General features: G+C 34.4%; 1 protein-coding gene across 2 annotated transcripts in view; it reads left to right on the forward strand.

Annotated features, from left to right (window-relative positions):
• LOC124368829 (unconventional myosin-Va) overlaps positions 1–13,335 on the forward strand; it is a 147,304-nt gene that overhangs the window by 73,317 nt on the left and 60,652 nt on the right. For both annotated transcript variants that reach the window (XM_046826238.1, XM_046826237.1), the window contains exons 17-19: positions 4,745–4,919; positions 7,423–7,644; positions 12,562–12,880. In XM_046826238.1, coding sequence (XP_046682194.1) covers positions 4,745–4,919; positions 7,423–7,644; positions 12,562–12,880 — 716 coding nt within the window. The remainder of the gene's footprint in view (positions 1–4,744; positions 4,920–7,422; positions 7,645–12,561; positions 12,881–13,335) is intronic.

Raw genomic sequence — 13,335 nt, forward strand, 5'->3', positions numbered from 1 at the left:
GTGTTACTAATCCATTTAAAGATAAAATAATTTACTGGTTTAGATATGTTGATGATATCTTATGTCTTTTCAAAGGAGATGAGAAGCAAGCAGACCAGTTTTTAACATTCCTCAATTCTATATCCCCCAACAATTAAGTTTTCAAAAGAAATCCAAAAAAGTCAAAATTAACTTTCTTGATATAAGCATTTCTAATCTTAATGGAAACCACTCATTTGAAATTTATAGAAAAACAACCCAAACAGATCTTCTAATACCATCAACCTCTAACCATCCATGGAAACACAAATTAGCAGCATTTCACTCAATGATAGAAATAAACAATGTTAAATATACCAATGAGTGATGAATAATAAAAACTAAGGAAATGGAAATCATAAAATATCTAGCTGTCAAAAATGGATATCAACCTCATATTGTAGACAAAATGATTCAGAAAAAAACAAGAAAAATCAATAAAACCAAATACAATACGGCCTAATCCTAATAATAATGAAATTCAGAAAATATATATGTGTACCTTTCAATACCAAAATAAACAAAGCTGTTCGAAAAACCTTTCAAAATTCAAAATTTTCCATCAGTTACCAAACAAGAAATAATACGTTTTAAACTAATTGAAAAACAAAATAAGCCAAAAAGATGACAAACAAGATTTATACAAACAATGTGGAGTATATACAAAATTAACTGTAGTGACTGTGAAAGCTACTATATTGGACAAACTGGCAGAAATTTTAATAAAAGGTTTTTAAAGAACATATACAAGCTTTGAAAACAAACAACAAGTCTACAATAAAATCAAATTTCGCTGAACATTTATTAGAAACTGGACATAACTAACAAAAAATATTGAAAAGAACATGGAAATTTGGATATCGAAAGGAAAGGAGAAAAATTAAACACTAAAGAAGAATTACACATTTATCTAAATTATAAAAAAGATCCTCACAACATATTAAATAGCAATTTAAAAAATAAAACAAATCCTATCTTTGAAAAAATATCAAACACAGAATCTTAATCAAAATTACAACTGTGTCATATAAGTTTAACATCTGTTTAAATAGTCGACAGTGTATATTTATTTGTTTTGTTTATAATTTAATTAGAGGTTAATGTTCACACTGAAGATGGTTTTATACCGAAACACGTGTCTGAAATAAAAGAATTTAAAAGGGTTTTAGTTTACGATTTATTATTCTATAATATACAATATTGATCAATATACTTACTTACTCTTACTCTTACCCTATGGCCATGGATACCCTAGGTGGTATTTTGGCCTCGCCAACCAGCTGCCTCCATCTCTCCCTGTCTTCACAATCCCCCTGACCCTGACCTGATTGATCAATGTAATACAATAAATTAGTTTAGGACATAAAGCCAAACTTTTCTAGGCTATAAACCAATCTTAAATTCCTTAGAGGGACATTCCATGAGAACCTGGAAAATCTTAAAAGTAAGCACACCTCATGGTGTACATCATTTTAAAGGTCTGTATGAGACAAGAATAGTTGTAATAAATAACATTTGGACAGCCTTGTAAAAATTGGTGATCATTTAAAGTTAGTAAAGCGGATACCAAGTACCACTATATCATTTTATACCAAATTGTTTTATGTCAGGAAGAACTGAACATTTTGGATGGAGGAACTCAAATAATTGTATTATAAATAGGGTACCTTTGAATTTTAATTTTGTTACAATAACAGCTCCTCCTCCTCCCAAAGGAAAAAAGTGAAAACACTTTTATTGGTGATTTAAATTTGTGCATTTAAATGCACAGAAAAAACTTATCCTTAAATACAGATTTCATATGTTTAACTACAACAATTAAAAAAAACCCAAAGGATAGTTTATTGTGTTAAATAATTTTGTATGTGCATACTTGTGATAGTGATTTATTTGTATACTATTACAGAAAATAAACTACTATTAATGTACAAGGGCCTCCAATATCACTCCATGACGGCCAGATACGTGGCAAGTCCCTGGTGTGCGCAGAAGTCGATCGCACATCTTCCCCACTACTATGTCACTATCTAGTTCTAGTAGTCAGTTTGTGCTGAGCTGCAGTCGCATAAACATGGCCGCCTCTATTGATTCTCCTGTCAAATGTGAATTGAGACGTTTTATTAGTTTCCTGCAAGCAGAAGGGAATAATGCAGCAGAAACCCATTGAAGAATATGCCGTGTTTACAGAGAAAACATTGTGAATGATGGTGTTTTACGTGAGTGGTGTAAAAAAACTTACACAAAAATCACCGAATGGCTTCACCTTTGACATTTGTCGAATTGATCCTTGAATTTGACATTCGGCTATCTTTAAACTTTTGATGTGATTCACGCACAACACCATCATTCACAATGTTTTCTCTGTAAACACGGCATATTCTTCAATGGGTTTCTGCTGCATTATTCCCTTCTGCTTGCAGGAAACTAATAAAACATCTCAATTCACATTTGACAGGAGAATCAATAGAGGCGGCCATGTTTATGTGACTGCAGCTCGGCACAAACTAGCTACTTGAACTTGGCAGTGATAAATGTTGTAGCGAGGAAGATGCGCGATGGACTACTGCGCACACCGCGGACCTGTCACGTGTCTGGCCGTCATGGCGTGAGATCGGAGGCTGGAAAAACAACCCTCGTATATTTACCTAATCATACATTTATTTTTCATATAAAAATGTGCATATTTATATCTAGATTAAAGGAAAACTAGTAAAAAGTGTGAGGAATTGTAATTACTAGAAGTAAGCAATTGCTCAGTTACGGCTATACAGCATGCATTACATTTGCAACCACCAATTTCAGTGTTTATTTGTCCTTTGAATAATACCAGTGTAGAAATATATGTTATAGAAAGCAAGAAATCTTTTTTTCAAAGTAACCTAAATTTGGAAATTTCATAGTGTAGTAAGATCTAGCTATGAAAAAATTGTGTTTAATCCCAAAAGGACACAAGTTTGACAGTTGAACAAACATATATTCTGATTGTAACCAATTTGAATTTTATTATGACAAATAAAGATTGAAAATGTACTGAAACATTGCATTGTTTATTAGGCATATAACTTAGTAGGGTACATACTTTGGTAAAAAGCTATGTTGGTGGTATCGCAACTTACCACCTAGCCACTTATTGAAAGTTATTTTCTTATTCAAGTGGCTTGAGAACTTCATCTCACAGGATCATGATAGAATTTTGCACGTTTTTTCTCCATTTTTACAAATATTTTAATTAAAAAGAATTAATCAAATTCTGTAAATATTCTTACTTAAAAAGGTAAAAAATAATATTAACTTATCTGATCATGGGAAGCAATTTAATGTAATATTAATTGAATTCGGACAATCTTAAATCAATACAAATTTGATAGAACTAAATATATCTTTCAAATAATTTTGAGAAATATTATTACATACTATGAACACAATATTGCAGATAATATAAAATTAATGCAAGAATCAATTTTAGAGTATATATATATATATATATATATATATATATATATATATATATATATATATATATGTTACTAAACAGTCACATTATTATGTCACTTAAAACAATCATATAGAAACTGATCTATAGGTAGATCGCACTTTATCTTTTTCAGTAGATTTTGAATAAGTTTGATGACTGAATTCTTCAGAACTCTTTCTATTCAATAAACTAATTTATTTTACAGACATTGAATAGTCATACTAAATATTAACCCTACATCGGGCGCTAAACGGAGTTTTCCTCCGTGTATTTTTTATTATTAAAAATAGTACTACTTTTCTGATGTTGGCAGTCGTTTCCCGCAGTGTACTTCACGAGCATCTTTCGAGGAAGCGAAACAATAGCCTCCCGCTTATCTTTGTCAAAATCTGTCAGTATGACGTCTACTTCCGTGCGAGACTGGACGATTCCTCCGTGAGCGCCCGATGTTGTGTTTGTAGTGCTTGGACGAAATCTCCGTGAGCGCCTTATAGTGTTTAGTTTTTATGGAGTAATAATCCGTGTGCGCCTAAATGTGTGACCTCTGATGGTTTCTTTTTAAGTTTTACAATATATTTTATTTGAATTTTGTGAAATGGAGAATGAAGACGAGAGACTTGTCAGTACAGTACCCGTGTGCTAGGGAACATTTCAGTACTGTTTATGGAGTGAACATTGTCGTTATAAGAACCAGAAGGAAAATGTTTTGAAACTTTGTGTAGTGTTTAAAAAATTTTTAGTAAAGAATAAATTTTGATTTTAGAGTAATAATTGACATTACAATTGTATAATATCTCAAGAATTGAAGTAAGTTGTTTTTGTAAGAAGTTAAAAACTAAAATTTCCATATATTATTACAGTAGGTTAAACATTTTTACAATTAATAGCATTATTCCTTAAAATAAATCATGTTGTTACTATACAGTAACATTTTTTTAAATTTTGAATTTCTTATTTAGGAAATTCATTACATAAGAGAGTAATTTTTATTTATTTTCTAAAAATGAATATATTACATTGCAATTAAATCAGTTGAATATTTAAACAAATAAAAACAGTTTAAACGATTATGATATCCATTATTCGCTAACCTGGAGGAAACCTCCGTGAGCGCCTGATGGTGTTTCTAATTTTAAGCGCCTGATGGAGGGTTAAACATTGCTTTATTTCTTAGTGTAAAATGTGAGTATAAAATTTAACCGATGTTCATTATTTGTTTACAACAACGATCAATGATGAAATCTTGTACAGACGAGTGAATCATATACGAAGGAACCTGGCTGCAATCAGAATCCAGAAGTGTGTGAGAGGCTGGGTGAGGAGGGTGAAGTACGTGAGGTTGAAACAGGTGATCCTGGGACTGCAGGCCAGAGGACGAGGCCTGCTCATGAGGCGCAAGTTTATGGAAATGAAGTACAATAAAGCAGTAAGTACGATGCTGTCAACGATTGGATTTAATTTATTTTTGTATCCTTCTGTTACGTGTTTCTCAAGTGGAGAATTTTCATTCATTTTAATTTGACCGAATTTTGCTAAAAGCATAAGGACAAAGTAGTTGATATTCGTACAAAATGTGTAATGTTCTTTACAAAAATTGTAATTTTAGAACTTGTCCTGAATAAAATAAATAAAGAAATAAACAATAGGGCTTTTTGAATTACATAAACAAATTATGAAAGTTGTCGTTGTCTTTAGCTGAAAGTTCACTTTTTATTGACTTGAATAAATGTATCAGATAACATAAAAATTTAACCTATTGCAAAAAACAAATAATATATGGTATTTAACTCTAGTACTTATAGATAAGTAAACCTAAGGAATATCTAGTATTTTCTTTAATTAGTTATTCCCATAGAAAAATAATTAAATACATTTGTTGTATTTTAAAATAACATATTAATATCAATATTAGTTTGCTCACAATGAACTCTCACACTTGTCTCTGAATTATTATCTATAATAATTGTCTAGAATTGGTGCTTTAAAAAGTAGCAGAGGCCAATTCTGTTTTAACATTATGCTGCCCATTCTCATTGGCCACTAGCCTGTGCTAGAATCCTAGGTATTGATAAAAAGTACAACGGTCACAGATAGGGCCTGAACCTGCACCGTGACTAGCACTTTAGACCGAGAGGCCATCGGCTCTCCCAAGCTTGTCACTCTCTTTGCCAGTCACCAGGTTTGATCGTAAAACCACAGAGAGCCGATGTAATCGGCCCGCATATATCGACTCAAAACCACGAGAGCCAATGTAATCGGCCCCGCATATATCGACTCAAAACCACGAGAGCCAATGTGATCGGCCCGCATATATCGACTCAAAACCACGAGAGCCAATGTGATCGGTCCCGCATATATCGACTCAAAACCACGAGAGCCAATGTAATCGGCCGCATATATCGACTCAAAACCACGAGAGCCAATGTGATCGGCCCGCATATATCGACTCAAAACCACGAGAGCCAATGTAATCGGCCCGCATATATCGACTCAAAACCACGAGAGCCAATGTAATCGGCCCGCATATATCGACTCAAAACCACGAGAGCCAATGTGATCGGTCCACATATATGGACTCAAAACCACAAGAGCCAATGTGATCGGCTTATTATTATAATTATTTTTTTCGGTTACTATGGGTATTAAAATAAATTTCTATATTTGAATTTTGTATACTATTTATTATTTTAAACTGTTATAAAGAGTAACTAGAACTTCAATATATGTAACCGGTATCAAATGACAGATTTTCTTTTATCTATCTGAATAAAGCATATTTTGTGAAAAAATTAATTATTTCAATAAAAATGTTGTAACAAATTATTTAAAAAATAAATTAAAATTATCAAGAAAGGTTGTTTAGACGGTACCCTTCAACAAAATGCATAAGCTATTAGGGTAATGGATATTTTAAAATATTTTCTCTAATTATAAAGTAAAAATTTTATAAGAAATAAAAAAGTTAAATAGTTAGGATTTTAATTTTTTTATTATTGATATATAATACATAATTTGTGCAGAATTGAATTGCCTATCAACACACAAAAATTATGCAGATATCTCAATTATTAGCAGAATAATTGACATTTTATTAAACCTTTGCAAGTTGTCAATTTTGGTCTTGGCGGTGGCAGTTTTGAGTGATGCACTACAAAATGTGCACGACAGTTTCTGACACGAATCGGCAAAATTACTCTGGCGGTCAAATGTTTAATATTGTAATCCATGTACAATAAAGTAATGAATTGTTTAAACCCTTTAATGATTTTATTTTGATGCCTAAAATTATGTTGTTTTGCTGAATTTAAGTTTTTTGCAGTATTTTTACAGATTTGTATGAGCAAAGGTGTTTCCAAAAAAGTTATTTTTTACTGTTACTTTCAAATTTTTTTTATTTATATCACCCACTAAGTCATTTTCACTATCCTTGTTCGTGTCATCATCACGCAAATGAAGCCAATCGGCTATTTGTGCGTCAGTTGTTTCCATGATAAATAGACCACTAGAAATAAAACCATAAAATACAGGATGAGCAACAGCAACAACAAGTGGTACATAATGTCTTTTTTTTATTTCATTTAAAAATGTTGGTTTATAGTAAAAGACCTCGTCAAACAGTAGATTATACATTTCCCACCGTTTTACAATATTAGAATTTTTTTATTTCGGCTTTACAAGTCTGGAACAAAATGTTTTTCACAAAATGCGGCTCTGCGAGAAAATCGTACCACGCTTTAGCGTTGCCTCCTGAAGGTTAAAATATTGACACAATCAGCCATAAGTTATTTCCTGTCACATGGTGTTATGTGATAACATGTAAAAATAAAATAAACAGTAAACTTCCTAACAGTATCAATAACTTGTATAGCTAAACTGTCTAAAACATACAAATGTAGAAGGTTCATCTGATGTTTCTATCCTTTTTTTAGGCTTTAATAATTCAGAAGAACGTTCGAGCTTGGATATGCAGAAAGAATTACCAACAGAAAATGAAGAAGGTGATAGTAGCACAGAATGCAGTGCGCAGATTCTTGGCAAGGCGAAAGCTCAAGGAGTTGAAGAAGGAAGCTCGTACAGTTCAGCATCATATAGCCCTTAATAAGGGGCTTGAGAATAAGATCATCCAACTGCAACAGCAGATCGGAGAATTGGTTGGTACACAACTGATTTATGTATAACTTTGTATAAGGGCTGTTCAAAAATATTTTGTGTAGCTGGCTCAGTATGAGTCTTAGTAATACTGGAAGGATAATTTAATTGCTATTTGTGTTGGAATCGTATATAAAAATGGTTGCTATTTTTTCAAATCCCTCCGATTGTGAATTGTGTGCTGCAATTCATTTTTCGTGTGTGAAAAACATTCTGGATGTACACATTCATCTAGAAGGTCATTCATTCATCATGAACTTTGTGCAGTATATAGAGTGGACATTATGAGAATACATTTATGCTTTATAACACTATGCCACACACAAATACAGGTTGCATAAGGGTTCTCATGGGAATCGTTTGATCATCTTTTATACAGTTCTGAATTGGCATCTCTTCTGTTTATGTAAATGAAAGAAATAATTAGTCACGAAAGTTTGAAGATGATAAGTTAAGAGAGCGTCTCAACATATGGCTTACCACTCATATTATCATTATACTGTAGTACTGAAATCTGTAAGCATGTGAACTGTACATCCTGTTTGTAATCAGAGTATGATAGCAGTAAAACTGCCATATGAATTTAAATACATGTAGAACTCGTATATCCGAACGTCCCAATATCCGAAACGTCAATTATCCGAACACACGAAAAAAGGTTGCGTGTAACCTGAACTAGACCAAACGTCACCAGCGAAATAAACAGTGTCCAGTTTGAACCTTGGTAGTCGGCGCCGGCCGTGCGACGTAGCAGACTTAGACGGCAATCACAGCAGTCGCTTCCTTGCAATCATCCACTCGCATAGTGGCAGCGCTGAAAGTAACATTACAGGTTTAGTTTATAATTTGTTGAAGTTACTAGTATTGGACTGTACAGTAGTTTCAAGACAACCCAGTAAGTTCGCTTTTTTTCTTTTATTCAGTACATTATTGTTGTTTAAAGGTTAGATTAGTTTAATCATTGTAGGCAGGATGTTTATAATTTGACATGGCGACCTTCTAGTAAACATAAAGAAAGAAGCAGAAATGTTTTAAGTCTATTGAATCAAAATTAAAATCAGTGAAAAACTAGAAAAAGGTGAAAACAGGGAACATCTTTTAGCAATACAATTTCACGATGCAAGGCAACAAATTAAAAAGTAAAAAAATCTGAAATCCTTAAAGTTTACCTCCAAACTGACAGCGAAGATGGATCTAAAAAGGAAAATCGAATGAAAAGACCTCAAGACGAAAATTAAGAAGAAGGCGATGTATCTATGGTTTCATTCAGACAGGCCGAACAAAGGGGGAACCAATATCAGGCCCTTTGCTTTGTGAAAAAAGCCATCCAAATCAATAAAAAACTTGTGGTCAGCCGACTCAAGGCTAGTAAAGGTGGTTGCAGAATTTTAAATCACGCCATGGTAAACGTGAGCTTGACATACAAGGTTGAAATATTATCCTGGAGATTCTGCAGCTGCAGAAAAATATAAAGAGAACATTTTCCAAACTGTCAAAAGATGAAGATATTCCATTGGATTTGTATACAATGCTGATGAAACAGGCCTTAATTGGAAGGCACTGCAGCGTAAATCATTGGCATCAAAACGAGAAAAGGCGGCGCCAGATTTAGGGTTAGCAAGGAGCGTATAACAATCATGTTTGCAGCAAATGCGACTGGTAGCAAGCATTGCCTCTCCTAAGATAAGCAATCTAAAAAGCCTAGGTGTTTTTTAAAATGTGACCTTGTTACCCCTCTTACCGATACCAAATCACAGAAAGAATGCGTGGATGATTGTGAAATTTTTTAGACTGGTTTACTAATGGAATTTATCCCTGAAGTCAAAAAGTACAAAAAAGTAAAACAACAAGCTGGGGAAAGTACTTGCTCCGATATGAGACAATGCCCCAACCCACCCGGAAATGTTGAAATAAATTAACTCATTCGAAGAGGACTTTAAATTGACCTATATTACCACCAAACGTGACAGCGTTACTTCAGCCCATGACCCAGGCGTTATGGAAAAGCTGAAAAGGAATGTAACAAAAGCTAGTTCTTCGTCGCTTGTTACTTGCTTATGCCAATGAAGAAAGTGTTTGTACCAATTTGCCAAAAAACTCAATGTCAAAGATTGTTCTTACATGATAGCATACCTTGGAGCACCATGAAAGAAAAGCCAAATTTAAAAAAATGCTTGAACAAAATTTTAGGAAAAGACGTGTGAAAACATAGAGCCTAAAGTTACAGACCAGGAGATGTTGAGAATTTTTGGAGTTGTAAGGAGAAGATTCCTGGATTTTTCAGAATGTGATTGCTAACAATGGACAATGACCCCAGGCTTCCAGATCCTTAATGATGAGGAAATTGTTTCTCTGGTGCTGGCTGAAGAAACCAACCGGCAACCGAGGTAACACCAACCACCACCACACACCACAATAAACCAATTGGTACACGACTCCACGCACAGCAAGACCCGTACCACGAACCCCTCCGAACGAGCCACCACCTACCGAAAACCACCGTTATACCATTCACGCAAAACCCAACACACCTCCCATCCCAAACCACCGAACAAACCCCACATACCCGTCAGGCGACACATACCGGAACTCATCGTACTCCAACCTTCCAACCGCACCCCAAAACCTCGGAACCCACCTCCCCAACCAGCTCCAACAGCCCACCCCCCCCGGTCCACCAACAACCCATACAACCGACGCACTCTGTCACCCGGCCTGACCATCGCCGTATCACCCATACAACCTCCACCCGAGGCCACCACCACCTACAGCCTCCACTCTCCAAGAACCACCAACACAACCACCCTCAGACAACCCCCCCCCCCGCCCACCGCACCAAGAACCCTCCCATGACACCCAACCACTCCCACTCGACCGCAACCACTGACCACCGAGACCTACCATACGAAATTGTTCATCTACGACCCCCCTATCCCTTCCCTACCCTCAATACAACACCTAGCACATACCAACCCCCAACCCACCCACCTATACCACACCATACAATCCCCAACACCACCACCCCTCAACCCCATCACCACCTACCCATATACCACACCACCCGACACCCAAAACGCTTCCCCCTCCTCACCGCAATAACCATATCAACCGAATCACCCCCAACCCCCACCACCAACCCACCACCCACCAACGCCAACCTCAACACCCCGTCAAACCGATCATCCCTTAACGCATTCGCGAACCACTCGAACCCCACTCCACCCAACCCAAACCAACACGTACCCAGCCCATCCAGCTCCACCCACATAAAACCCTACGCAACCATAACCGGTCTCAACCCGACACACCAGACCACACACCAATCCACATACCCACCGCGACTGACCAACCCAGCACCACCAACAAACCATCTAAAACCAGACCATGCCCAGCATGTACAAGCGATGAAGACTGTAACACAGATACTGCAGAAATATCACGCAAGAATTCGACCAAGTCATGAAGAACTTTTTCGGCATTTAATAGCACTGCGATTCTGGCTTGAAAGCAAGAGAAGCTGCCCACTCAGCTTGTTAACTGCTAAAGAGGCTAAGGACTTAGCAGCTAAAAACGTCTCAAGTTTTAAACGCAAAAGACAATAAAAGACTATTTTTATCAAATAATTCCAAAGCAATACATTACCAGGTATTAAAAATGTAACTTTATCATATTTTTATTTTCTATTTTTTTTTTAATTTGACATTACTCTTTATAAAAATTGTGAATAATATTATATTAACTTCATTACAAAATTACATAAAAACTCAGTACAAAATTACATACAACTTCAGTACAAAATTACATAAAAGAGTTGATTAATATAATAAAAGTATTATGTAATACTAAATATGTTTGTGTTTTAATTTCCACATGCTTAAATCAATAATTTACACCTATCAGTAAGCCGCCTCAAAATAGCATATTAAAAATTTGTTTTGATTTATCCGAACATTTTTGATTATCCAACACCCTCAGGTCCCAATTAGTTTTCGATAACCGACGTTCTACTGTAATTGAATATACAATCAGCTCCAAATGAAGATTACTTTAAGTTAAAATAAACTTATTTTATTATTTTTAATTTTAAGTAATTTCTGTGAACTGAACACAACACAGACACATGTAAAAACAAAGTAATGTCTTGTTCTGTTGCCGTAACTACTTATTTATGGTAAGGAAGGCATCTACAGTATCAGGACATTTATAGCATGTATAAAGTGTAACACATACAATTTTTTTTTTTCAGAAAATGTGTAGAATCACAAAATTTACTAGTTTAAAATTAAAAAAAAATATGTATATCCAAAAATGAATACATAGTTTTTTTTACTTTTTTACATATGTTTTATTTTTTTGGTATTGTAAAAAATTGTACAATTCATGCCTAAACAAAAATTAGATAGGAAAAATGATGCCTAAGTTAGTTTAGAATCCGAAAATATAAGGGTTTATATAGGAATATACTTGTATACATACATGTTATTAAATATACAAAACAAAGTATTGCCTGGCAACAAAACTGTTGAACAAGATTGAAGAAAAACATCAGTTAATAACTAAAACTAATTTTGTCTGAAACAGACTGTTAAAAATCAGTATAGTATGTGTCTTTAGTTTTCCATTAATGTATTTGATGTGCCTTTGACTGATTTTTGGATTTATATGACCTTTTTACCCAGCACATGTTAGTCAGTGAAAATATCACTGATACATAACAGTTATGTGTTTTTTTTACACTTAAAGGGTTAAAAAAAGCATAACCTATATTTCTCAGACCTCCATTGTGTTCTGATGGGTGAAGTAGTCTGTTGTTGACCTTTTTTACTGTCTCAATGTATTTGATCAAGAATTTTCAAGCACAATGTTCAAACTGATAGTTTTTCTTACATAATATAACAAAATGTTTCCATCTGTTACAGACAAAAGAAAATAATTCTTTAAAGACAGTGAACAATGAACTGAGTGAGACGCGTGCCAAGTTGGAGGTATTGCGAGGTGCTGACGTACAATTGAAGAAACGGTTGGTAGAACTGAGCGAACAAGAGAAGAAACTAAAGGAAGTTGCTTCAGAACTGGAGAAGGAACGGAGTGAAAAAATTGATTTAGTTACAGAAAAAGAAACCTTACTCAATGAGTATAATACTAAGAAAAAACAGTGGACGAGTGAGAACCTAGAACTGAAGGAACAAATCAACCATCTCAATGAGCAAATTCAAAACAACAGAATAAATGTTGAACGTAAGTTATTCTAGAAAATACAACTAATTATGATTTTTTTAATGGGGTTTTAAAGGTGTATCCCATTTAAACGTCATGCTGTTAAAGTTTACATCTTAATAGACGGAACAAAAGTGTTATAATTTAATCACATTATCCTTCCAGTCCTTGAGACTTTTGAAATGTTATGAGACAATCCATTTAATTGGAAGGACTGTTCTTTAAGTTATAAGCAGTACTTAAAGAAGGTTTTATTTGGATTATGAAACTTAACAAAACTTTTACTTGCATTATGATTGAGAATATCAATTCGCTTTATTTGTCTTTGCCAGTCAAATAAGTATTTACGCAGTTAAGATAACGCTAGTCAGCAGTCAACCGTGCATCTGAAGCTCCTCTTTTAATGTGAGCCGAAAGTTTAAAACTGCATTATAAATAGGAACTAGTCTTAAATTCATGAATATTTCACTTCAGAA

This window comes from Homalodisca vitripennis, chromosome X (assembly GCF_021130785.1).
Source record: "Homalodisca vitripennis isolate AUS2020 chromosome X, UT_GWSS_2.1, whole genome shotgun sequence".
Lineage (NCBI taxonomy): Eukaryota > Metazoa > Arthropoda > Insecta > Hemiptera > Cicadellidae > Homalodisca > Homalodisca vitripennis.